This window comes from Sceloporus undulatus, chromosome 4 (genome assembly GCF_019175285.1).
Source record: "Sceloporus undulatus isolate JIND9_A2432 ecotype Alabama chromosome 4, SceUnd_v1.1, whole genome shotgun sequence".
Lineage (NCBI taxonomy): Eukaryota > Metazoa > Chordata > Lepidosauria > Squamata > Phrynosomatidae > Sceloporus > Sceloporus undulatus.
In genome coordinates, this window is record NC_056525.1 from 4,365,388 (window position 1) to 4,392,976 (window position 27,589).

At 45.6% G+C, this 27,589-nt stretch overlaps 1 protein-coding gene across 1 annotated transcript; it reads left to right on the top strand.

Moving 5' to 3' along the window:
• Positions 1-10,445: 10,445 nt before the first annotated feature.
• On the top strand, positions 10,446-16,675 carry SOX12 (SRY-box transcription factor 12). Its single transcript, XM_042464528.1, has 2 exons — positions 10,446-10,839; positions 14,337-16,675. Exon 2 carries the CDS (start codon positions 14,803-14,805, stop codon positions 15,784-15,786), a length of 984 nt encoding a protein of 327 aa, XP_042320462.1. The 5' UTR covers positions 10,446-10,839; positions 14,337-14,802; the 3' UTR covers positions 15,787-16,675.
• The last annotated feature ends 10,914 nt before the right edge of the window (positions 16,676-27,589 follow it).

Here is a 27,589-nt window from a genome sequence, read left to right on the forward strand (position 1 = left end):
CACAGACAATAAAAACGCTATAATGCTATAATGCTACAATGACATGCTAACCTCCTAAAACAACTCCTTATCAGTCACTACCCATCTTGGCAACCTTAGGCACAACTCAGCAATTTAGCAATCCATCAGGTTGTCTAGTTTGTTGTGGCACCAGAGGGCTCCGACACGAAAGGCAACATCTCTCACAAAACTACAAATCCCAGGCTTCCATAGCATTGAACCATGGCAGTTAAAACTGGTGTCAAGCAGCATTATTTATGCAGTCCAAGTGCAGCCCTAGTCTAGCTTTTCCAGACCTGTCTACAGGGGAAGGGGAGGAATCTCAGGGTAGGAGTGTTGTCTTGGAAATTACATATATTAGCACATATTAGGAGCCCTGGTGGCGCAGTGGTTAAATGCCTGTACTGCAGCCATTCACTCAAAACCACAAGGTTGCGAGTTCAAGACCAGCAAAAGGGCCCAAGCTTGACTCAGGCTTGCATCCTTCCGAGGAGGGAGCTAAAATGAGTACCTAGACTGTTGGGGGCAAATTAGCTTACTTGCTAATTAGCTTACTTGCTGTTCACCGCTATGATCTTTGGAATAGCGGTATATAAATAAAACAAATTATTATTATTATATTAGCTGTTATTTTATATATTATAAATATATTCATACGTTTTTCTTGTTGTGTGGCTTCAAGTCGTTTCCACTTATGGCGACGCTAAGGAGAACCCGTCCTGGGGTTTTCTTGGCAAGCTTCTTCAGAGGGGGGTTGGCACTGCCATCCTCTGAGGCCGGGAGAGTGTCATCCAGTGAGTTTCCATGGCTGAGCTGGGATTCGAACCCTGGTCTCCAGAGGCATAGTCCAAGGCTCAAATCATGGCACCACATTGGCTCTCATTATAAATGTATTAATACGTTTTTGTTATTGTGTGCCGTCAGGTCGTTTCTGATATTTGGTGACCCTAAGGCTGACCTGTCATAGGGTTTTTGGAGGCTGAGAGCTTGTGACTTGCCCAAGGTCATCTAGTGGGTTTTCAGGCCCAATCAAACCTTGGTCTCCAAAGTCATAGTCCAGCACTCAAACCACTACGTCACACTAGCTCATTCATATGTTTATATATACTTTAAAATATAGATATACCAGGTGCTGTAGGCTCTAATTCAGAGGCAAAATGAATGAATGAATGAATATTGCTACTGTAGATGCACTCCTACTCCAAAACCCAGACACTACACCACTTTCCCCTTCTCTTTGCTTTACCCCAGCCTGAAATGGAGGCCCTTGTAGCTCCAAGTCCTCCTTTCGGTGGGCAGGGATGCTAATACCTGCTTTACTTCTCCTTCCATCTTGCTCAGCTGGGCTATTTGCTCTAGTAAAGTTGCCTTGGCATAGTAAACTGCTCAGCAGGCAGAAATGCCAATTAGCATGGTAATTAAAAGAATGTAGAATAGATCTGCATAGCAATGAGTACCGTTTCTGCTCAAGAGGCTCGGGGCTCTTTTACACTGGGGTTTCTTTAATGTCCCACGACAAGTTCATATCTCCAGCCGCACAGCCACCCACTCACCCTCCAGTCCAGGGCCTGGTATCCATTACTATACTTAAGATGTTTTCAGCATATAAACTAAACAAGTAGGGTGACAGGATGCAGCCTTGCCTAACCCCTTTGCTTATTGGGAACCACTCTGTTTCCACGAATTTTGTCTGATGGTAGCTTCTTATCTTGATACAGATTCCTCATCAGGACTCTCAGATGCAGTGGCACCTGCATGTCTGTCAGTGCATTCCATTGTTTTTCGTGGTCTATACAATCAAATGCTTTGCTGTAGTCTACAAAACACATGCTGATTCTTTTTTGGCATTCTTTGGTGTGGTCCATTAGCCATCATATGTTTGCAATGTGGTCCCTAGTGCCCCTTCCTTTTCTGAATCCTGCTTGCACCTCTGGGATTTCTCTCTCCATGTATGTTTGGAGTTTATACACCTCCATTAACAAAAATCTGTCTATCTAAATACATATATCACTGTCAATCACCAGGATATTGCTTATTTTATTTTTTATTGGAACCATCCCTTAAAAGTCTTATTGGAGGCTGGCATATCAATCTTATAAATGAATTATACACACACACACACACACACACACACACACACACACACATCTTCTCTGGGACAAAATCCAGTTCCTAATTCCAACTGAATTAGACTCAATTGTTGAATGGTCTAGCAGCACATACGTCAAGGGTACGAATCACATGGCCCTCCAGATATGGTTGGACTGTAAATCATAGCACTCAGGCAATCCATTGGTGAAGGATGCTGGAAGTTATAGTCCAACGTTTCCCAAACTTTGGTCCTCCAGATGTTTTGGACTTCAGCTCCTAGACGTCTTGACTGTTAAGCCAAGATGCCTGGGACCTCTGGGAGGTGAAGTCCAAAACACCTGGAGGACCAAAGTTTGGGAACCACAACATCTGATTTACATACATTCAATTGATTCAATGGGTATATTTTAGTTAGGCTGGTCTATTAGTCTGAGTGTGGGACTAGGACTTTGGGGGACCATTGACACTACAGAAATTATACCACTCTAATTCTAGATTAACTGCTGTGGCTGCATTCTGTGGCATCCTGAGATCTGTAGTTTGGTGAGGCATCGGACCTCTTTTGCTGAGAATTCTAAATGACCTTCCCTAAACTACAAATCCCAGGACTACAAAGGACAGAACCATGGCAGTTTAAGTGAAATCATAGTGCTTTAGTAGTGTAGGGGAAACGAGCTCAAGAGACCAGGATTCGAATCTCCGGTCAGCCATGGAAACCAACTGAGTAAACTCAGGTAAGTCACACTCTCTCAGCCTTCAAGGAAGACAAGGACAAACTTCTAAAGAAATCCTTCCAAGAAAACTTCCAGCTGTCAAAGTCTGACAGAGAGGTCTGGTGCCTAACCAAACTAATAATCCAAGAGTTAAATTAAAGTGGTGTGAAACTGCTTTATTTCTGCAGTGTGGATACACCTTCTATGACATAGTAGTCAAAACTTGTAGTTGACTTGAAGGCATGTAACAGCAATTTAATTTGGGTCAAGCAATGGGATTTAGATCTTTGTTTCTTCCTAAATTTTCTTCATGTCAGCAGCTTGGCAGAGTGGCACATTTTGCCATAACTGCTATTTCTAACCTACAAATTAACTACAGTGGTACCCCGGGATACGAATGCGCCGGGTTACGAATTTTTCGGGATACGAAAAAATCCCATAGGGATTTATTGCTTCGGCTTACGAAGGTTTCTTCGGGTTACGAAAAAACCGCGGCGCTATTTTCCGCCACCGGAGGGCAGCAGAGAGCTATTTTTCCATTAGCGCCTATGGGAATTCGGCTTACGAAGGTATTTCGGGTTACGAAATTAACCGCGGAACGAATTAATTTCGTAACCCGGGGTACCACTGTAGATATCAAGGGTCGATGTGGAGCCATGTTTTGCCCATTCCTCTGTCCTGGTATTAAATTGCAAAAAGAAAACATGCTGGTAGCAAACAGAATTGCATCTAGTAAAAATAAATAGGCAGATCTATATTTACAGACAAATCTATATTCATCTCATATTTTAATTTCCGTACATCACTTTGAAAGTGCTTTAAAGCCCTCTTGCATTCACCGTCTCCCCGGTGTTAATGACTGGAGTTTTGCAGCTTTGATGATTTGGATTCTATCAAGAACCGAGGAATGAGTGGCATAAAGTGGCACGATCGCTTGTTGGAATTGTGCTTTTGCCATGGCAGTTTAATCCAGATCTTTTGTCGGTCCGTTCCAGGGTGACCAGGCGTCCTCCTTTCCCTACATTTCAGCTTTCTGTCCAGAGGAATTCCAAAATGTCTTCCATTTGGAGCAGCACTAAAAAGCATGAATTTATACGAGCACTTTTAGCTTTTATTTGGGAATGCCCTCCAGTTTTCTTGAATGTCCTACATTTTGCAGTGCCTTGTCCAATTTTGCAGTGAGGACATCTGGTCACCCTGGTCTGTTTGGAATTGCTTCCAGCGCATCTTCTCAGTAAAACCAGAGTGGTTTCCTTTTTCCAGAGGCGCTGAAACTCAACTTGCAGGCCTTGATACTTCATAATCTTTCATCTCTTTGTCTTCTTTGTTTTAAAGCCATCATCATCATCACCACCAGCATCATCAGTCAGGTATTCAGCTGGAAATGCTGCTCATGGGCCTGGCTCTTCTGATGCAACCCTAGTAGGCAATGCATGCATGCATCCCTCTAGAAGGGTCTCTTTCACCCCCCCTCCCCACCTTTGCCAAATGCGGCCTGCATCTCCTTTGCGATGCTTGTTGCCACGGAAACTGCATCCACAGGACCAGACACTCGGAGAAGCCATCACTCAGCCCGGCAGCCAATCAGCAGAGCCCTGAAGCCAGCATCCTTGCAGTCACCCGGGCGACCAATAAGCATCTCACCTGCTCCGGGAAGTCCTCAGCCGCCAGAGGAACCAATGACCAGCTCACCTGCCCCAGAAGCTCCCAGTCGCTCAGGCAACATCACCCAGCCACCTTTTCCTCCTTCCTTGCCCATTTGCCACTTGCCAGAACCAGCAGGCCACACAACCTGGCAGTGGAAGCACATTGCCGACAGGAGGGGTTATTCTTTTAAGTTAGGGGGTGATGAACATGAACACATCTGGTGGACCCAGTGGCACTGTCTCCATGCTCAGCAATCCTTGCCTCTGTTGCCACCTTCAAAGCAGAAAAGGAGGCGGTGGAAAAAGGAGACAATCCCAGCATCTTGGACGATGAGACAAAGAGTAGTAGTAGCAGTAGATGATGATGATGATGAATAAAATGATAATAAAAAATTTATTTTTGTCCCACCTCTCTCGCAGGCTCGAGGCGGCTTACAACAAGAGTAAAACACAATAATGCAAGATAAAACCCATTCTCCCTCCCTCCAAAAACAACGTTATAATTCTCCCAATGATGTGATAATAAAATATCATTTAAGTTATTAAAACAATCAGTCAGTGACAGAGAGATGGGCATCCTGGGGTATTCAATATGGTAGTCCATATCCACGGGTGTCGGAAGAGATCCACCTTGACAGCCTTAATGATGATGATTTTTATTTATATTCCATTTACCTCCCAAAAGTGGGACTCAGAGCAGCTTACAATTTAAAAGAGCTGTACAGGTTAAAACATACAAAAGTGATGCATTCAAATAGAATTTAAATTAGTTTTTTGTGGGTTTTTCGGGCTCTGTAGCCATGTTCCAGAAAAGTTTCTTCCTGACGTTTCGCCAGCATCTGTGGCTGTCATCTTCAGAGAATGTTTGCCTGGAAAGGACTTGGGTATATATAATGTGTGACCTGGAAAGGCAGGAGTGAATTTGCCTGTCTATTGTTTTTGTGGCTAATGGCAGGCCTCAGGGTGGAGGGTCTGCAAACAAGGATTGAGGTCTGCTTGATGGTGCTCATTGTCTGCTGGGAGATTTCTCATTTGCATTTGTGGAGTCTTTGTCTTGCTTTCTTTCAGGACTGGAAGCCAAACCTTGTTTACTTTAAGGGTTTCCTCTTTCCTGTTGAAATTGTCCAGGTGTTTGTGGATTTCAATGGCTTCCCTGTGCATCCTGACATGGTAATCTACCATGTCCAATGCAAAGTGTTGGTTATCACCTTTAAAGCCCTACATGGCTTGGGCCCGAGTTACTTGAGGGAATGCTTCTCCCTACACAATCTGCCCCACACTCTCAGAACAACTGGGAAGTATCTACTTGAGCATCCCAAGGTGAGACTAACAACTACTCACCAAAGAGCATTTACGGCTATGGTCCCCATGCATTGGAATAATCTCCCGGAAGAGATCCAACTTATCTCTGCTCTGGATGCCTTCAAGAAGGGGTTGAAAACTTACCTCTTCCGACTAGCATACCCCCCGACTCTTTATAAAGAATATCACTCTCAAACAGAAGTCTACCTCAGAATGTTAACTGGGATCAGCACAATGCATGATTTTAGATAGAATATTGTTTTTATACTCTGATTTTAAATAATTGTTATCGGAATTACTTGTACTGTTGTATCATATTATTGTATTATAATAATAATAATAATTTGTTTTATTTATATACCGCTATTCCAAAGATCATAGCGGTGATTAGCAAGTCAGCTAATTAGCAAGTAAGCTAATTTGCCCCCAACAGTCTGGGTACTCATTTTAGCTCCCTCCTCGGAAGGATGCAAGCCTGAGTCGAGTTTGGGCCCTTTTGCTGGTCTTGAACTCGCAACCTTGTGGTCTTGAGTGAATGGCTGCAGTACAGGCATTTACTTTGACTGTAATCCCGCTTCAATCCATTGGGAGAGGTGGGAAAACATAAATAAAACCTATTATTATTATTATTATTATTATTATTATTATTATTATTATTATTATTATGATGTCAGGATGCACAGGGAAGCCATTGAAATTAATTTCTCTGAAGATGCCAGCCACAGATGCTGGCAAAACATCAGAAAGAAACTCTGCTAGAACATGGCCACATAGCCTGAAAAACCCACAAAAACTAAAGAGGAAACCCTTAAACAAGGTTTGGCTACCAGTCCTGAAAGACTCCACAAATGCAAATGAGAAATATCCCAGCAGACAATGAGCATCATCAAGCAGACATTAACCCTCTTTTGCAGCCTGAGGCCTGCCATCAGCAACCAACAAGACACATACAAATCCCTTCTGCCTTTCCAGGTCACACATTATATATACCCAAGTCCTTTCCAGGCAAACATTCTCTGAAGATGACAGCCACAGATGCTGGCGAAACGTCAGGAAGAAACTTTTCTGGAACTTGGCCACAGAGCCCAGAAAACCCACAAAAACCTATGGAATCTCCATTATCTGGAATTCTGAAATCCGAAATACTCCAAAATCCCACAACTTTTTCCATGGGTGGCAGAGACAGTGACACCTTCGCTTTCTGATGGTTCAGTGCATACAAATGTTTCATGCACAACATTATTTTTAAATATTGTGTAACTTTACCTTCAGGCTGTGTGTATAATATGTACAGTCAGCCCTCTGTATCCATGGATTCTTCATCTATGGGTTTAACCATCCACGGCTTAAAAATATTTTAACAAAATACAAATTCCAATAAGCATACCTTGCTTTTGCCATTTTATATGAAGGACACAGTTTTATTATTGCATTGCATTTAATGGGACTTGAGCAAGTACAGATTTTGTTATCCATGGGGGGGGGGGGAGGTCCTGGAACCAAACCCCAGCCAACACCAAGGGCCCACTGTATGATGAAACATACACTAATTTTGGGTTTAGGCTTGGGTCCCATTTACAAATTACAACAAATCTCATTATGTACATATATGCAAATACAGGTGTTCCAAAATCCTAATAAATAAATAAATAAATTCCAAAATTCAAAACACTTCTGCTTGAAGCATTTCAGATGAAGGAGACTCAACCTGTAGTAATATTGATAATTGTAATTGTTGTTGTTGTAAGATGGAGTTCAGAGGATGCGTGATGATGACCCAAGCAATTTTTACAACCTGGTGTCTGTGGCCATCATCTAAACCAGAAGCTATGGCGCATGGGCCACATTAATAATGGAGGCTGCATCTGCACTGCAGAAATAATGCAGTTTGACACCGCATTAACTGCCATGGCTCAGTGCTTTGGAATTTTGAGATTTGTAGTTTTGTAAAATATTTAGTCTTTTCCATCAGAGAACTCAAACAGTTGCAGAATACTGGTACTTGCATAGCCCACTGAATGGGAAGTCTGAGATGGGAAGATCAAATAACCTTCAGCTACAGCCCCAGATACATAAAGGGCTACAGGTCTAGGCCAGGGTTGGTACTGAGGGGTAAAATCCCTGTAGTCATCAGAGATGCTTCCTCCAGATCAAAATCTGCCCAGGTTCAGAGCAGATAGAAGCCACACATCTCATTGCCCTGGTTTGCAGATGCTTTCCTGTCCCTGTTACGAAGTACAGATCTGAACTTGCAAATGGTAGTTGCAATAAATATTTATCAGCTACCTTTCGCCCAGCAATGCCATTAGCATGACAGGATACAATTACAGAATGCAATGAAGCTGACAAAATGTATGCAGTGCTTAGCACACACGTAATGTACACACGCAACCGTTCTTCCTCTGCTCCTCTTGCCAAAGACACACGTACAAGGGGTCAGATTTGCACACTCGGGACAGAGTTCTGTCCATTAACTATCCTAATGTTGTTGTTCTTCCCCCAGACTCATGCCGCACAGAAGGCAGGGAAAATCAGCTGGCTCTGAGCAGACTATTTCTGCAATGCTGACTTCCTTTGGGGTCACTGCACCTGTGACCTTTTCTCTCCTCCTGCCACAGCCTGTGCCAGGGAAGTACCCCAGGATTCAAGCCAGGGTCACTAAGCAATGTTTACAGGAGAAATTTCTCTGCTGATAGCTGCCACAGAATGAAGAGAAAGCACCGCCGAGAAAAGGAGCTCCTGCATTTTTTATTGCATTTTGGTTCTCAACCAAAATGCAGTTTCAAACAATATATCTATTTGATCATTTCTCAGTATACAGTTGGACCCCACCCACCCCTATATCCACAGATTCTGCACCCGTGGATTCAGCCATCCACGACTTTAAAATATTTTTTAACAAATCCAAAAAGCAAACCTTGATTTTACCATTTTCCGTAAGGGATATCATTTTACTATTCAAAGATATAGCCGTATTAGTCTGTAGAAACAGTATGTGGAGAGATCTTGATGCACCTTTGTGACTAGACAAAATAACGAAATTGGCAGCATGAGCTTTCATAGGCTTCAGTCTACTTCTTCAGATGCATCTGAGAAGTAGACTGAAGTCTAGGAAAGCTCATGCTGCCAATTTCTTTCTTTCGGTGAGTCTCAAAGGTCCTACAAGATCTCCCCACATACCATTTTACTATGGCATTGTATATACAGGGGTCCCTCCACATTTACTGGCTTCAGAACCTCCATAAAAGTGGAAAAATGCAAATTTTAAAAAACCCACCTTTTTTAAACCAGAGAGAACATTTTTATGCTGCCTTCTCTAGGTCTTCCAGTGCAAGTCTGTGGTGAGCATCTGCCAGACATTGACCACAGAATTGCACTGAAGGACCTACAAATGCCTAGAGAAGTGTTCTATCTAGGAATTTCTCAACGTTTGGCAGATGTCAACTATAGAATTGTGCTGGAGGACCTAGAGATGCCTAGAGAAAACATATTAATCAAATCCATGGATAATTACATCTGCAAAAGTCAAAGCCACAAATGGGGAGGGCCAACTGTAATAGGACTTGAGCACCCACAGATTTTGGTATTCAAGGGGGGGGGGGGGTTCTACAACTAAATGCCAGTGGGTACTGAGGGCCCTCTGTATATACCTACATCTGCCTTATCATTTAATTGAACTATTGATCTGTCTAACCCAGTATCCTCTGTTATTGTGTGCCATCAGTCAGGGCAATATGCTGCAGGATGACAGGCAGAAGGGCCTTCTCTGCTGTGGCACCCATTTGCCCCTTAAAGGACCCATTGCAGCAATATTTATTTATTTATTTATTTATTTATTTATTTATTTTCATTTTTATGTCACCTTTTCCCCAACAAGGGACCCAAGGTGGCTCACAATGTTGCTTTAATCCCTCCAACTGTCTCAATTGGGCAAGGACAGGTCTGTTTAATCCTCTGTCCTCCCAGTTTTCCAGTGCTTTTAAAATGTCCCTGTTTCTCTCTTTCTTCCACTCAGGTGAGACGTGTCACAGTTTTGCTTAAATTACTTTAAAAATTTATAATCTTGCACTGGTACATAAAAATTAGTGGAAGTTCCTCCTAATATATATCTGCACAGTGTGAAAGGGCCCCTGCCTTTGGTCTAATCCAGCATGGCTTCTAGCCTTTTGGAACATCTGGTTTTGAAGCATGGGTGGCAATTCTGCAGCAGCCTTCTAGATATTGTTGGACTTCATCACCCTTTACCATTGGCTGGCCTGACTAGAGCTGATGGGATTTGCAGTCCAACAATATTTGAAGCTCCATAGGATTCACACCCGTTTCAAAGAAACATATATTTTAACTGGGCACATAGGCACAGGATTGTTCTGGACTTGTTCTGGTGAGGTAGCCCTCAATTGCACCTCCTAGTTTCTGCTCCCCAAGTCAAACCCTCCCTTTGCAATCCACCTTCAGGTCTGCTAGCAAGGAGGCAGTGTGTTCTGTGAGTATTGTGTGACTTCAAATTGTTTCTGTTTGAGTGCTGGACTATGGCTGTGGAGACCATGGTTCGAATCCCAGCTTAGATGCCAGCCACAGATGCTGGCGAAACATCAGGAAGAAAATCTTCTACAACATGGCCACATAACCCGAAAAACCCACAAAAAACTCATCTGAACAAATCTTGCCAAGAAAACCCCATGATAGGCTCGCAATCAGTGGGAAATAACTTGAGGGCACACCTCAACAAGAAGTAGGCTACCAGGAGCCCCAGGTTGTGGCTATTAAGGGTTAAGTCATGGACCTGTGGGCTTCAGCTTTCAGTGGGAGGAGCTGGTGCCATGAGCAACTCCCCCAAAGGCCATATTTTGGGAAGTCTTGCTGGATGCTCCATCTTTTGATAGCTGCTGAACCATGTAGTCCAAGGATGGCTAGGAGGGGCTGAGGGGGGGGGGGTTCAGGGCCACAGAGGCACCCAGTCAGGAAGGCAGGGACCCTTCCTTGTTGGATGCAAAAAGAGCCAGGGGAAAGACAAGGCCAGCAATGGAGAGAGCCAAGTGCCTGGAAGGATGCTGGACTAGACTGGTACCCAAGATGGTGCACAAGAGGTGAGTATGGGCTTACTCTTGCAAAACATTTATAGCAGAGCTGAAGAGTTGCATAGCTTCTGGTGCAGTCTTCTCTGAAATGTAGTTGCAGACGTTCTTGGGTCAGTTGAGGCCTGGGGAAAGCGAAGCGTTTGTTAAAGCCTAATAGCTGGATTCTCTTTTCCCATTGTGCATGGTTTTAACTTGTTTTATTTGGTTAAATTTGTAAGGGTTTAGACTGTAGAATTATAATCACTTAAGATTTTTAAATTTTGTAGGCTGGCCTGAGATATTGTTGTTATGCACCTTCTAGTTGTTTCCAACTTAGGGCAAGCCTAAGGCCACCTCATCTTTAGGTCTTATAGGGCTGAGAGTCTGTGACTTGCCCAAGGTCACCCAGTGGGTTTCCATGGCTGAGTGGGGAACTGAACCCTGGTCTCCAGAGTCCAGTGCTCAAACCACTATACTACCCTGGCTCTCACCCTGAGATATAGGGAAGGGTAGCAGTTTGTGTGTTGGACTATGGCTCTGGAAACCAGGGTTTGAATCCCAGCTCAGCCATGAAAATGAACTGAGTGACCTTGGGCAAGTCACACTCTCTCAGCCTCAGAGGATGGCCATGGCAAACCCCCTCTGATGAAACCTGCCAAAAACACCCTTTATGGAGATTATCACATGAAGGAGATCGGGAGTTTATCCCATGAATACCCCAGAAAAATCATGTAATGATGTGAAACAGTTTCACATGATGTCACACAAAACCCGCCATTAAAGTGGTCACAAAGAAGCAGTAATACACACCTTTTTACTTTCGAGATTTCAGCAACAATACATTACCAATATCACTTTTGTGCAATTACTTGCCATTTTTGCTTTATTTGCGGGCTGCTTTAATCTCTCTTTATGGCTGAAATTAGCCCCAGTGTGATAAATTCATATGCTAGATTAGCTTTAGGGTTGTCATAAATTGGAGACAACTTGAAGGCACACATACAATATAATACAGGGCCTAAATAACCCCAAAACACCAGATTCCATCAGCAACAACATGTTGTGTATATGCAGCATCCACACTTTCCCATAGATTGTGCTTTCCATTGGTTGTTACTGTTTTTGGAGTGGCAAATCTCACAGGTGAAGGGTTTTGGCCCCTCCAGTGTGGGTTTGGATTAATGGGACAGGGGCTTGAATCATGTGGCCCTCGAGATGCTCAGAGGACTGCAACACCCATCTTGTGGTTCTCTGGCTAGGGCTACTGGGAGTTGCACTCCAAGAACATGTGGAGAACCACACAATTCCCATGATCTTTAACCAGTCTTGTATCATGGGCTCAAGGGGAGAGGACACAGTGTGTTAAAGCAAGCTAATAACACTGACCAGAAGAAAATCCCCACCAAGTAGTATCTATATAGTTGCTTATATCATAAATTGCTGTTAACTGTACTTATTAAATGTAAAGGCAGACCAGTAAATTATTGCATTGCTTCTGGAAGAAACCCAGACTCAGCCTTTGGCAAACCTCCTTGCTAAGAGCGACTTCTGAAATTCTGGGGATGTTCAGCCCTAATGGAGAGCTCCCTGTGGGTGCGGAAGGTTCTGGGTTCAGTTCTTGGTATAGCTAGCTAAAAAGGATCAGGTAGCATTTGGATGGGAGACCACTGAAGAATAGTAAGCCTATATTTCAGAGGAAGGGACTGGCAAAACACTTGCCGTAAGAAGGCCCTATGAAATTAATGGGGTTGCCATAAATTGACATGTTATCAGTTTTTTTAGCTCTGTCTCGTATTAGCCTTGTTGGAAGCTGCCTTTGACCCCATTGATGACAGAAAGGAAGGGTGCAAATTAATTACATAATATTAGGTTTATCTAGTCCAGACCTGATTTTCAGGGATGATGGTTGGTTGGTGCCCTGTTGTTGTTGTGTGCCTTCAAGTCATTTCCAACTAAGGCAACCCTATCATGGGGTTTCCTGGCAAGATTTCTTCAGAGTGGTTTGCCAGTGACATTCTCTGAGGCTGAGAATATGTGACTTGCCCAAGGTCATCCAGAAGGGTTTTCATGCCTGAGCCAGGATTTGAACCCTGAGTCCTAGGGAGGCAAGCGTCATTAAATCAGCATTAAATCCTACCAATATTGAGCAATAATGAGTTGATTTTCACATGATGTTGCCATTATCGTGCCATTATCTATCCTGTGAATAAAGCTGCAAAAGTGTGATTTTCCCGTGAATAAAAAGCGGTGCAATTTTGCCACTTTACGCACAGGATTGTGTGACGTCGTATGAAAATAAAACAGTTATTGCGCAATATTGACGGGATTTAATGCTGATTTAATGATGCTTGCCTCCAGTATGATAAAGTCCCTAGTCCAACACTCAAACCACACCACCAAGCTGACTCTCTGGTGTCTTGTAGGATTCTTTAAAATGTCTCTTTTTCCTTAATGCTTAAACTCATTCTTCCCAACCCCTTGAAGGCTCTTAGGAATGTGAAGTGCTTTTCCTGACTAATTGCCCTACAGCAGCAGCCACAAATTTGGTAAATCCATGCTGTTGTTGCTGTTGCTGCTGCTGCTGCTGTTGTTGTGTGCCTTGAAGTTGTTTCTGACTTATGGCAAACCTCTTGGGAAGTTTCTTTCAAGGGGATTTGCCATTGCCATCCTCTGCGGCTGAGAGTGTGTGACTTGCCCAAGGTCACCCAAGGGGTTTCCATAGTTGATCTGGGATTTGAACCCTGGTCTCTAGAATCATGAAGCCATTTTAATTTCGGGCAGACATTTGGTGGATGAATTTTACTTGCGTTGGACTCCTAGGGCAGTCCAAGGTTCAAACTGGTGTGCCACTACAAACTATGCCAATTTTGCAAAAATGCCCTCGATTGCAAAATTGCACACAAAGGAGTTCTCCAAAATTGCACACGGGGGAGGGGTCTCCTAAACTGGGCTGCTGACTATCCCTTGCTCTTCTGGAACAGTCTAGGATTGCAGGGGATGATGGGATGAGGGATTGCAGAGGCTTGCCCATCAGGAAGAGATGCCAGGGAGGAAAGGGTGGGTGGGCAAGCATCCTTTGTTGGGCAGAGGAGGGAGAAAGTTTTTGACATTCTCTCCAGCAACTCCTCTCGGATTGGGGGATGCAAATGCTCCTTTCCTGCCCCGCAACCAATGACGTGGCGGGCGAGGAGGGGCCTCCCATTGATAGAATAAGCACCTTGGTGTTTACTCCAAGCAGCAGTGTGCACCAGCAATGTGCACACTCCCCCCGACTTGCACTGTACAGGAGGGGAGGGGCTGAGGAGTGGGGGAAGAGGAGGAGGAAGAGGGGCTGTCAGCAAGGATGGGCTATAAGAGAAGGCAGCAAAGAGGGGAGAGACGGAGCCAGAGGTGGGCGTGAGTCGGGTGGTGGAGCCAGGAGGCGTGGAAGGCACTCCGGGGGCTGGGAGCCCCTCTCTTCTGACCTCTTCGTTCACCCATCCATTCATTTCATTGCTCTTTCTTTCTTCCTTTTTTCCTGCCCCAAGGGTTGAACATTAGCGGCAAGCGAGAGAAGGCGTGATGCCTGGGTCGTCCTCGAGTGATGCTGAGCACAGAGAAGCCCCCAGCTTGGCGCTGACACCCACCAGCCGCTGAATTTTTTGCATACATTTTTAAAAAAACATTTGGAGGCAGCCAAGACAACTCTCTACTCGCCGGCAATCCCTTCTCTGGCGTCACCAGGAGGTACGGCGGTGGCTGCCCTGCATGGAAGACAGTGCCACAGGCGCTTCTGTCAATGTGCCAGCGAGCGCCTTCGAGAGACTGAGTTAAAAGGGGGGCGTGGACCAAGGGAAAGCGCTCACCGGCAGGCAGAGAGATTGAGAATTGCTGCTTCTTTGCCCACCCGCCAGTGGACGATGAAAAAATAACCCTTGGTTTGAGATCAGCATCTGGCAAGAAAAGGAGAGAAAGCAAGAGAAGGTCTGGAGGAAAAAAGGTCAGCTTGGCAGGATGGTGCAGCAAAGGAGCGTCAGGAACCGGGGGACAGAGACCAAGAGGGAGGTGTGTCCCAAAGATGCCCTGATCCTGAAGGATGCCAAAGGAGAACCAGGCTGGTGCAAGACACCCAGCGGGCACATCAAGCGCCCCATGAACGCCTTCATGGTCTGGTCCCAGAACGAACGGCGGAAGATTATGGACCAGTGGCCGGACATGCACAATGCCGAGATTTCCAAGCGCCTCGGCCGGCGTTGGCAACTCTTGCAGGACTGCGAGAAGATCCCTTTCGTCAAGGAGGCGGAACGCCTACGGCTGAAGCACATGGCTGACTATCCCGACTACAAGTACCGACCCAGGAAGAAGGGGAAGATGGGCAATGCCAAGTCTCGCCCAAGAGTACCGGTGAAGATCAAGCCCTCAGTCCTAGGGAGGGTGGCCTCCACCCGAAGGCACGTGCCCAAGCAGGATCCCAGAGCCAGCGGTCAGGTGGGACGGTCGACACCCGAGCCGGAGGATGATGATGACCCCCTAGAAGTGCGGCTCTTGGAGACGTCTTTGGATGACAGCCCGAAAATGCCCACCAAGGAGTTCTGGCACGTGGTGCCAAACTCCAACGAGAAAGGCGGGTGGCCGTCCAACTCTGGAGAGACGAAAGACCATGAAGCTGTCGGGTTGACCAAGCCCTTCTTGGACGAGGCAAGGTCCTCTGAGATCTCTTCTCCGGCATCCACCCGGTCACCTCCCTCTTCCTTCGCCTCCTCGGATGAAGAGTTGGAAGAAGAGCTCTTGAATTTCCTGCCCAGCCGAGCCCCGCCAAATGTGGTGGTGCCCTGTGGGACCCCGGACTGGTCTGTCTTTGACAAAGACCTTGACCTCTTCCCTTTGGGGGCCGCCTCTCACTTTGAGTTTCCGGATTATTGTACCCCGGAGGTGACTGAGATGATAGCCGGGGACTGGCTGATGTCCAGTATCTCGGACTTGGTCTTTACATACTGAGTCCTCACCAGGTAAACTCTCATTTCTCCGCAATCAGGTTGTATCAAAAGAAAGAAAGAAAAAAAATAATGAAAAAAGAATCCCAACTGTTTACATGCAGGAATCAGGTATTATCCATTTCCCACCCTTGCCTTGGCTGCATTCAAAGGCAATCTTTCTTTCCATCAGCCAATCCCCCCCCCCCCAATCGGCACACACCCACTTTGCCGGTGTCTGCCGGCTTGGCATGGTGGGGCTTTGGCATCTCATCACCTCTCTCGCCTCCCCCCATAAAAAAAATCCACTGAGAGAGACAGAGAGGTCCTGCCTGTGTTTATTTACCCATGAAATTTGACTGTCTAATCAGGTTTTCATTGTAACCTTCTCCAGTCGTTTCTCTGCCCGCCACGACTCCCCCTCTTCCTCCTGGCTGCAGCTGCTTCCCAGCTCCGCCATCCGTGGCTGAGACAGAGACCCCCTCCATCCCCACCCCAAGCCCACCACCTTCCCCTTCTATCCTCAGCCCCTGCCCACCGTAGCTGTTTCTTCACACCTGATTCTGCTTCTGTGGCCATCCATCCATCTATCCGTCCGGGGCTTTGATTTCCGGTGCCATTTTCATGCTTGTCTTTGGGTTACATTCTCTCATTTGTTATTTCCACTCTCACACACACCCTTCTTCCCTTCTCTTCCATTTGAAATGGCTCCCAGGGAAAGACAGAAAGAGTCGCCAGCTCGACTGTGTCCCATTTTCTATAGATGCTAAGGGCCATTTTGCAAGCGTGCCAGTCTCTGGTACCAGAGAGGGGTAGGGCTCTGGGGTCCTCATTCCACAAGATTTTTTTGTGTAGCGGAATGGGTGAAAACTCATTCCTGGTGCTGGGGAGGATTCACTTTGGGGGAAGAGATGACAAAGTTGCACGCACGTGGTGCGCACGTGGATCCGAGACACCGCACGTAGGCGCCTGTCTCGTGCGTGGCAGCTTTGCCTCGCCTCCCTAAAAGGAATTCCCCCTGTCCTTTTTTGCTTCCTTTGCCAGAGGTGTGCCATCAGTAGAAGTCATGGGCTGCCTCCTTCTTCTCCTTGTGAGGCTGCATTAAAAGCAGAGAGCGAGCGAGATGTGCTTGCCATCTCGTTGGCATTCTCTACCTGCCACTCCCTCTCCCATTTTCTTTCCTTGACCAAGAAATGGAAGGTTTCCCTGTGGGGTCCTGACATGGAAAGATCAGCTTCTCCTGACTCACATCTGGAAGCGAGAGAGCATGATTCCCATCCTCCTCAGAGGGCTGTGACTTTCACTGAAGGTCAAATCCAAGGTTGTAATCGGGAGAAGGTTTGCAACTGCTTCCTACCAGATGTGCGATGCTGAGGGTAGAAGGCATCATAGTGGCTCACCAAAAGGTCCCTTATGATCTTCTCCTGCCATCCAGAGAGATGACAGATCCCAAGTGGCGCCAGTGGGCATAGCTCCCGAGGTATGCCAGGCTTGTTATGGGGTGGGAGTCAGTTGGCACCACCTTTGTGCCAAAGTCAAGGGAGTCTTGTTGCGCCAGGGAGAAGTGACGGGCTGCATCTGGGCAAGTGAGGCTCTCTCCACATCTCCTCTCATGGGATCCCTGGGGTCCAGCCTCTTTTGTCCAGAGTTGTGGGTGCCAAAAAGTAGGTTTCCTGGGCTGGAGCCATTTCCCCCAAAGTGGAATCTCTCAGGAGTTTAGAGGGTGGCCGGAAGGTGGCATTGAATGACTGAGATCTTGAATGGCCAGATTCCTTCTGGAGATGCCAAGAAGGGCTGGGTACATCGGGATATCAGCACCCATGATCTGAAACCAGCTTCATATTATGAGGTTTGCCTATCTTAATAAAAACTCTTTTTGGGAGTTCTGTTTGGGGTATGGAGGAATCCTTGTTTCTGCCTCCTTGTAAGCACCCTGCAGAACTACCATTCCTAAAGAAACTGTGGCAGTTTAAAACAGCTTAGCCCTTACGGTGTAGACAGAATTTCATTCCACGTGAAGCTTTTATTTTCTAGAATCTCCAGCTGCTGCTTCCCTTTGCCTTTCTCTGGGTGTATGTGTTTAAAATGATTTAAATAGTGTTCTTTCTCTCCCTGCAAGGTTCTTTGGGAACTATTGGGATGTCCGGAGGACGTCCCATTTTAAAAAAGGGGCGTCTCTTCTAGACGCCCCGGGCTCTAGTACGGACTCTGTCCGTACAATATGGTGCCGGCCATTACATACGGCCGCCACCATCTTTACGTATCGGACGCTGTGCGTCTGAACGTGTCACGGCGTCTGTGACATCGCGAATGCGCCCCTGGCGCCTCGCGATGTCACAGAGGCGCCGCAAGAAGAAGCTCCATTTTGGAGCTTCTTTTTCGGTCCGTGCGGGAGCCGCGCGGTGTGGGTGCTACGGCTCCCGTGCGGACCAAGCAGCGGCGGCAGCAGACTGCCTAAAAGCGGCGGTTTATAACCCACCTATAGTTTTCCAGCCTCCAGTGGAATTCAAGCGGGCCCTTACTCAACTTCCATTTCCAAGGTTCCTTGTGGGAAACCAAACTGGTGTTGAATTTGAGGTGTCCTATCAAAGGCATTTTTACACAGTCCACAACTATCTTTTCAGATGCTTTTGGGTCTATTTATGTTGGCTTTGTTGATTTTCTTATAAACCAACAAAACAAGACAACGGGAGAGTTCATCATTAAATGTGCATTCTGGCCACAAGAGGGTTTGCATTTGCAAAACAGTTTTAAGAGTGTGGGTTTTTTAAAGCCCATTTTGAAGATCATATGGTGCGATCGGCTGCTACAGAGATGCGTCTGCAAGGTGAGAGTAGGAACGGAAAGTGTGCAAAGTGTGCAAGTGCAGCCAGTCAGCTGTTCACAGAGGTAGGGCTAGAGGTCAGGCTGCTGATTGGCCAGACCATTGGATTTGGGAGCTTGAACCAGAGTAAAGAACTGCACAAGTTTCTGTCCCTCAGTACAGGCTGAGTCTCCCTTATCCAGAATTGAAAAATTCTCCAAACACCAAAAGATTTTTCACGTGTGGCTGAAACCAGTGGCTGCATCTGCACTGCAGAGAGAATCCAGTTTGACACCTTTTTAAGTGCTGTGAAACAATCTCCAGAATTCCTTAGCACTGAACCACAGCACTTAAACTGTGGTCAGACTGGATGGAGACACTGAAACCTTTACTTTCTGAGGGTCCAGTGTAAGCAAACTTTGTTTCATGCACAAAAGTATGTAAGAATATTGTACAAAACTACCTTCAGGCTATGTGCATAAGGTGTATTTGACAAATAAATAAATTTTGTTTCCAAAATCCAAAAAACCTTTTTTCCCCAAAATTAAAAAAAAAAAAACCTTCTAGTTCCAAACATTTCTGATAAAGGAGACTCACCCTGTACTTTCTGTTTGGAAATGGAGATCTAAGATACCTTGGAGTCATGTCACATGCTGCTCCTTAGGTTGGGATTGTCTTCATCTTTTACAAACTTATTTTTGTTTGAAATTGATGCTTCCTGGCCAATACAGTGTAAAAGTCAGGAAAATGTTTCAATCTTTTCTGCATTCTTCCCCATATAAGCTGAATTCAAAATACAGGTGAGAAACTGAACTATCTTCAGGTTCTGAACAAACATTCCCACACTTAGCAATGTGCTTTGACTCAGAAATACTGTTTAAGGCAGCCCTGTGTTTGTTGGCTACTTGCAGGACAGGGTTCCCCCAGGAATGCCACTTCTTAGTTAGCAACTGGGATATAAAATGAGAATGAGACCAGACTTTTGCAGTGATTGTGAGAGAATCCCTGGGCTCCATAAATGCAGCTAGATAGACTTCGTTGTGTAAGGAACCTGTGAAATGAAGCTGGATCAGGCACTTGTTGTGTATGGAAAAGCCAGCTTTGAAGACCAGCTGCATACTTCATGGCCCACCAAGACTGCAGCTGAGGATATTGAAAGACAATGAGTAGACCCTGGGAGAGTCACTAACTCAGATCCAGCGACTTAATATTTCCATTGAGCATTTAAAAATTGAGTTTAGGCATCCACAGAAAAGGGGCGGCCAAAGTGACCCAGGGAATGCAAACACAGCAAACAGAAGCATTCTGAGTATAAACCATTTCCAATGCCTCTGCAACACTAAAAATTTGGGGATTGAAGAAAAATTTCATTTTGTGTGACTAATTGTTATGGGGGGACAATCTCATTTTGCTTCCCCCTCCCACTGTTTTGCAAGCTTCCATCTTTCATGCAGCTCACAGACTGCACCTGGTGGTCTGATTTGGATTCAAGTTTCTGCCCCTTTTTGTTGTGACTGCTGCAAGGTGAAAAACCTTGAGGTTTTTTTAGACAGAGGGTAGATGGTCATTTCTTGGGGATGCTTAAGGTGTGGATTCTTGCACTGGCAGGAGGTTGGACTAGGTGGCCTTTGGGTGCATGCTGACTCCCTAAAATGGACTCTGTTTTGAGTTATCATTCCCATTGTTCCTGACTATTGGGCACAAAGGCTGGCGATATGGATATAAACAGTAGAGCAGGATCCAGATTGGATAAAGTTGATCTAGGAGGAGAAGGAGATGATGTGATGATAAAATAACAATATTTCTTACCCGCCTCTCCCCAGGGGATGAGAGGAGATGTTCTGCAACAAGGAAGCCCAAATTCAGGGCCTAAACAGACAGGACAAAATAAAGCTGCTTTGAGTCACTTTGGAGGTATGCTGTCTAAATAATGCATGTGTCCTAAGAGGTTGGAAGCCGTGCCAAAGCCATGCTCCAGTCCTAAGGACTGGAGCACAGTTTTGGCACAGTTTCTGGCCCCTTAGGATGTGTGTGTCATTTAAACAGCATACCTCCAAAGTGACCAGAAGCAGCTTTATTTTGGCCTGTCTGTTCGGGCCCTCATTCATAAGAATAAATTTAGAAAGAGAATAAATTATGCTGATGAAATCACCACAGTTGTGTTTGTCTCTGTTCCTTGCTTCTGCTTCTGTGGCCATAAATGCAGGGAGTTTAAATGAGATGCAGGCTAGACATTTAGACAAGAAAGAGGTCTTGGCATTTTACAGTCCATTCTTAAGTGCCAGCAACCAGTGGCCATCCCTGTCAGAGCTCTTACAGGATGAAAGGCCCCATACTGCTCAAGGATGGTTGCAAATGCTGAAATTAAACCCCTGATCTCCAGAATGAGAGCTGTCTCAAGACATCCCATGTTTTAGGTTTCCAGTTGAGAATTTCTAGGAGTCTGTGGAGATTTTTGCAACAGATTCCTGGAACAATGAGGACTAGAAATGTCCTGCCTTTTGTATTAGAAGATATATTGTTTGCTTGTATTGGGCAAACTATACTGAAGACGTAGAGTATTCTCAGGCCTAGCTAAACCCATCCAGCCTTTGATTGTTCAGAACGGAGATAGCAAAAGGCCAGGGTACATAAAAGCAATCCACTTGGACCAAAGCATAGAATCAGCATGCAAGATGGGTTGATTTGTGCTCAACTTTTTCTTCTTCTCTCATCCAAGAAGACTAGTCAGGGTAAGCAGGAATGTGGAAATCCACATTAATCTCCCAGCCCTTGGTTTTCAGTTAACATAGCACAGCATCCATTAGTCTTTACCACCTGGATAAGGGTGTCCCAGGAAAAGTTACAGCTCTGGGTTACAGAATAAAACATTGAAGCAACTGTCAAACCACCAAGGTCAGGTTTCCTCAACTGGGTTTTTATCAGAAGAGTTCGGCTACAGCTCCCCTAAATTGTGAGTTATAATCCAAACTACAGAGAAGGTGCCAGTTTGAGAAAACCTGGTGTATATGTTGGCAAGTGATGTGACTGGTTCCCCTTCTTGCTTGCCCTCAAATCTGAGGTTTTGCTTCTCCTGAAACTGAACTCAAAATAAGGTGGCAAGGGGGTGAGAAGGAGGCATTTCTGCAGCTTCTTGCTTGCAGGCACTCCCAAGTTTAGTACAATGTTTTGGATGCAGAAATAGCTACAGAAGAGAGCCCTATGGAGCTGCCGGAGTGAAAACTAGAGAGGGCTCCTGTCCCTTGATTGGTGGTAAAGAAGAACAGGTGGCATGCAGCTTTTCCGTGCTTCTTTGGCACTGTGTCATGTAGACGCAGTGCCAGAGGAGCCCCATGATGCTGTGAGCGGTGTGTGGCATGCGGTGTCTTGCCGGCCTGGGTGCGGAGTTGGGGTGTGCATCGTATGGATGCCACACCCCGACTGCCCCCAGGCCAGCCTTAATGGCTGGTCTGAACAGGTCCTTAGGGAGCTGGGCGTGTTTAGTCTTGGGAAGAGACAGTTAAGAGGTGATATGATAGCACTGTTTTTAAGTGTTTGAAGAGATGTCATATTGAAGAGGGAGCAAGCTTGTTTTCTGCTGCTCCAGAGAATAGGACATGGAACAATGGATGCAAGCTATAGGAAAAGCAATTCCACCTCAACATTAGGAAGAACTTTCTAATGGTAAGAGCTATTCAACAGTGGAATATGCTGCTTTGGAGAGTGGTGGAGTCTCCTTCTTTGGAGGTTTTTAAACAAGTTGGATGGCTGTCTGTCACAAGGACTGCCTGGACAGTGTCTTCCTGCATGGCAGAATTGGGTTAGACTCTTCCAACTCTAGGATTCTAGTTATTCTGTACAAGCACAAACGTGTGTTTTTAAAACATTACTTCTATTCTGGGTGTTGAACTCTGGCAGCGAATGTTATAGATTCTGGCCCTTCTAGGTGGTTGAAACGAACCCGTTGGGTGGCCACACCAGGCCTCAGCTTGTCTGTCTGCGCCCTTAAAAACAGCTGGCCCAAGCCATCAGTGCTGAAGTTCTGCACCCCCCTTCATTCCTTCCCTGGTGCTTTCTCCATTCCTGGCTTATTTTAGCCGCAGCAATTTTGCTAATTATATTTGCTAATCTTAGAAACCTTGCTGGGTTTCCAGCTCTCCAGGAAATCTCAGGCTTGCTGCAGTGTTTGGGACCCTGGCTTCTTATAGACACCAGCTTCCCACCCTCATCTTCCCTCTTGGGATTTCTACACGGAGGCAGAGGAGTTTATCAGACAAGGGAAATTGGGAGTATAATCCAATGGCAATCTGAACACAATCATGGGGTTTAATGTTATTGCATGATAACCCACTACACACAAATTCGGGCAATGGGAAGTCAGTCTGAGCGCAATCATGTGGTTTCACGTTATTGCGTGATAGACTGCCACACGCAAATTTGGGCAATGGCATGCTATTTTCGGGCAATGGGGAGTCAGTTCGAATGCAATGTGTATTCACGTAATTGTGCGAAACTAGCAACTTTAAGTGAATGCGTTCTGACCCCACTTTCTTTTCATTCGAAATTAAGAAATTCCTCATGTGTGATAAACTCCAGGGTTGTCTTGTAGAATCAAGTCCTCTTTTGGAACATAATTCCCATAATCCCCACCTGCCGTGGCCAGTGGGCATGCTGGCTGGCTCTAAAAAAGTAACTTTTCCAAGATTTGGCAGCAGGATTACACTGTTCAGGCCAGCCCAGGGAGTGCTATTCATTTTAATAACCTGTGCCATGTGTCACTTTGCATGAGGGAGTCAGCAGGCATGTCAGAGACTTCTAGAGCTTGGAAAAGTTACTTTGTGGACTACAACTCCCAAGAATCCTTAACTACTCTAGCTGGGGGATTTCTGGGTGTTGTAGTCCAAAAACAATGTCCAAGCTCTGAGTGTTCCATTTTCTTTCTAATCTGGTATTTAAACCCAGCCAAATAAATTATGCTAAATAAGCAGATCTATCAGTAATGTATGCAAGTATGTTTCATTTGCATATAGGCTTAGCAAGATTTTTCTTGCCTCCTTGTAGTTGTGCCTTGTACTACATCTCTGCATATAACTGCATACTTAGAACACTATGATACCCCTTTATGTGTCTAGGTTCCCTCCTAATAAATTCTGGGATTTGCAGTTTGTTGAAGGGCTTAGAATTCTCTGCTGGAAAGCTCTAGTTTGCTCTCTCCTGAACTCCAGCACTATTGCAGCCCAGTGTCTCTGCTAGAGAAGTATCTCCCCAGACTTCAAATCCCACGATTACGTCAGGGAAGAGCCATGACAGTTAAAGGGGTTTGATCTCATATCATTGTGCAGTGCGGAAATTCCCATCAAAATGTGGAAGAAAGAACTGGCATTCAAGGTGCAATTAAAACTATCATCAAATCTATTTATATGCTTTGTTCTTTTTGCAGACTCTGGGTTTTCTTGGTCCAGAAAGTAACCCTCCTTACAATAATGGATGGATGGATGGGAGTTTGAAGATAGCTATCTTATAACAAAAGAAAAAAAAATCATCCCAGAACCAGCTTGCAAAAAACCTCTGAATCCATTCCTTCATTATTACACTAATGTTCTGTTTAAGGAATTCAAATTGGTTCCTCCCATTTTATCCTCACAACAACCCTGCAAAGTAGGCTAGGGTTACAATAGATAGTGTTGGCCTCAGTTCAAAGTTCATGACTGAGCAGAGGTTTGAAGCTGGGTCTCCCCAGTCCTAGCTTGGATTTATTTAAGTGTTATGTCATGCTGGCTTTCTAGTCAAGGAGAACAGAGATTCATCTAGGCATCTAGCCTTGTGGGAGGGTTACTTAGTACCATGTAAGGTGAATGTAAAGCCTTTGTTGACCAGAATGCACATTTTACTCTTAACAAGCATCTCTTTTGCTCTTTGTCTTACACTTGCGATAGTTGTGCAGCCCAAGAAAGCCTCAATCTGTGAAATGTCCCAAAGCAACATCCTGGTTACTTGATGCTTTTGAAAAGCAACACCAAACTTCTGCAACTGCCTCTCCCCTCTTGGCAGTCCAGAATGGGTCACTTGATATGGGGTTTAGTGGAAACCAAGTCCTGAAATCCTGGGTCTTTTTTGTTAGTGGGAACGTAGCTGCAGACCTCACCATAACCAGGGTTAATGGAGTGACTTCCTAGCAGCAGGGCTGGGAGCAATCCCAGTTGTAATATCAGTTATTTTGGGGATGGCTCAGTCTTGACAGGGCAACTAAGAAGCATTACCTGTGCAAAAGACCCATCCCGGCGAAGCTGAAATGGCTAGAAGTGGTTTGTTTAGATGGATTAACACACATGCCGACATTTTCGGACTATTCCTGCTGGGGGATTTGGCTATGAGGACTGTCTTGATCATTCTGCCTTTCTCAAAATTGATTATTATGCCACCAGACTTGAATGCCTATTGGTAAGGAACCCAAACCAGAGAGATGCAGCCCCGTCCCCATCCCAGTCTTTGCCTACCTAACAAGGAGAGCAGGCTTTTCATGCTAGGGCCATGCAGAGGAGGGACAGGATGGGACAGCATGTTATTGTCTCCTTTTGCAAAGAATGCAAGGGTGGGAAATGTGAAGCAACACATTTATTTCTTGGGGATTCCTGTGCATCTCATGTCCCTGGAGCATCTCATCTCCCACCAAATGGAAAAAAGGACTCATGGGGATGCTGTGTCATTTGTGTATCAACCTGCGTTTCCTCAACATTCAACACCCCAAATTTGCTTCCCTAAACTGACCGAAAACTGCAAATTGCTTAACCCTGAAATGCCACCTCCTTTTTCTAGGAAATGGCCACATTGCCACCCACAGTAACTTGGGTAGAACTGGAACCCCCAGGTTTACCCATCCCAATCCAGTGGGAGGCCAGGGTTTGATTCCTGAGCGGCAGAACCAGAAATCACCTCTTTCTGGATTGCAGCTCCCAGTGGCCATGTTAGCTGTGGATAGTGGGAGTTGTATCCCCCCAAATTCTGCTGCTCATGTGGAATCTCCCGTGCTTCCCAGGGGAGGTCAGTTGGAGAACATGATGCCTGCATGCAAAAGAGCCCATGGTTGATCTTGTAACGCGCTAGGTCTGGGGCGATCTTGCCCAGCCATTGTCCTCTAGTTAAGTTTGTCTTCAACACCCATCATCCCCAGTGACCACAACCAGTGACATCTTATATGACCAACAGACCCAGGAACTGCTAGGCTGGGAGTCATGACCGAACACAAATGGTGCTATATTTTTTTGTGGGTTTTTCAGGCTATGGGGCCATGTTCTAGAAGAGTTTATTCCTGATGTTTGGCAGCATCTGTGGCTGGCATCTTCAGAGAATGCTGGCAAAACGTCAGGAAGAAACTCTTCTAGAACATGGCCACATAGATAAAAAAAACTCCACAAAAAACTATGGATGCCGGCCATGAAAGCCTTTGACTTCATAAATGGTGCTGTTTCATTTCATTCGCTTCATCCCAGAAGCCCTATTGTCCCCACTCCCTAACCTGCAGCCTAGAAACCCACCTTTGCTCATTGTTTGTGTGTGTGTACATGTGTGTGGAGGACGCACTCTGCACACGCTTCAAGGTACTCTTGCCTCTTATGATGTCACAAATCTCAGGGCAAAGCCCTGGCTCTGAAACTGAGTCCTGGGGCCCATGCAGGACAGGCCTCAGGGGTCAAAAGGACTCTAGTCTGCAAAAACAATATGTTTTTTTTTAAAAGGAGAGGGTGACTCCCTCTCCCAAATGGACACAGGAACCCAGTGCGGATTGTGTCTGGCCACTACCCAAACCCGCACAGAGACACCCTCTGCAATGCCAGCCTCTTCTGAAGTCTATGCCAGTGTCTGTCTGTCTGTCTGATCTCTGCCGCTCTTCCAGTTCTACTTTTGGACTGGTGATCTTTCTCGCCTTGCCCGTCGGGGCCATATCTCTTCCCCACCCCTGTGCCCATGGGGACCAGTCTGGCCTCAGATACTACTCAGAGTTTACAAACCTTTCAGGCAAAAAAAGAAAACTTCCTCAGGTTCCAGAACTGGGCAGGATCAAACCTGCCATGGTCTGACCCACAACCATGGAGATGGGGCTGGTTTCTTCCGGCGCCGTCTCTCTTCCTTCTGACTTCCAAGCACAAACTTCACAACGCTTCCTCTCAGAGCTTGGGGAAGTTACTTTTGGGAAGGGACAACGAGACCCAGAATCCCCCCTAGCCAGCATCGCTAACTAGAGGGGGATTCTGGGTGGTGTCATTGTCCCTTCCCAAAAGCAATTTTTCTGAAAGCTCTGTTTTCCTCTTCTCCTGACTTTTTTTCCCTCTTGGAGCAGTTTATAATTTTAGGGTTTAATGGGGGTGGGCATCGGGGTGGGATTGTGTTTGTAAGGGAAGAAAAAATGGTGCTCAGTGGTGAAATTCACATGGAAAAGACAAAGTGTGCAACATTTAGTGCATTAGAGATGTATGGAGTGTGTCCTTCTCTCTTCGGCCTCATTCCCACTACCTTTTAAACCAGATCACAATTTGGTTTGGACTGGTTCAAATGACCCTGGTTCCCACTTAAATCAATTCGCTGAAGTGATTCGGTGAGGGAGGGCATGCACCAGACCCATTTAACCCACGTCTTTTTGACACCGATTTTTTCCGCATCTTTTTCACCAAATCAATTCAATGCAAGTGTGAACGACAAGCAGATTGGAATTGATTCAAATTTGCCCTTCAACGGGCTGGAACTGAATAATTTTGAACCAATTCATTAGTGAATAGGAACCACAAGTGGGTTATTTTGATGCCAGAAAATGCGATCAGGGCAAATGTAGTGTGAACCACGCTCTGATGTCAAATCGATCCATTGATTCGGATCGCACACCGATTTATCTGTAAGTGGGAATGAGGCCTTGGGTTTCCTTTCTGCTGTGAATAACCTTTCCTTCGCGTTCCTGCCGCCTGTAATTTTGCTTCCGTGCGTGTGCGTGCGTGGGTGTGCGTGACTTGTTGGAAAATTTTAAAATATATATAAATATATATATATAAATAAT

Coding starts and splice junctions, on each gene's coding strand:
- SOX12 (XM_042464528.1), top strand. CDS start 14,803: ATGGTGCAGCAAAGGAGCGTCAGGAACCGGGGGACAGAGACCAAGAGG.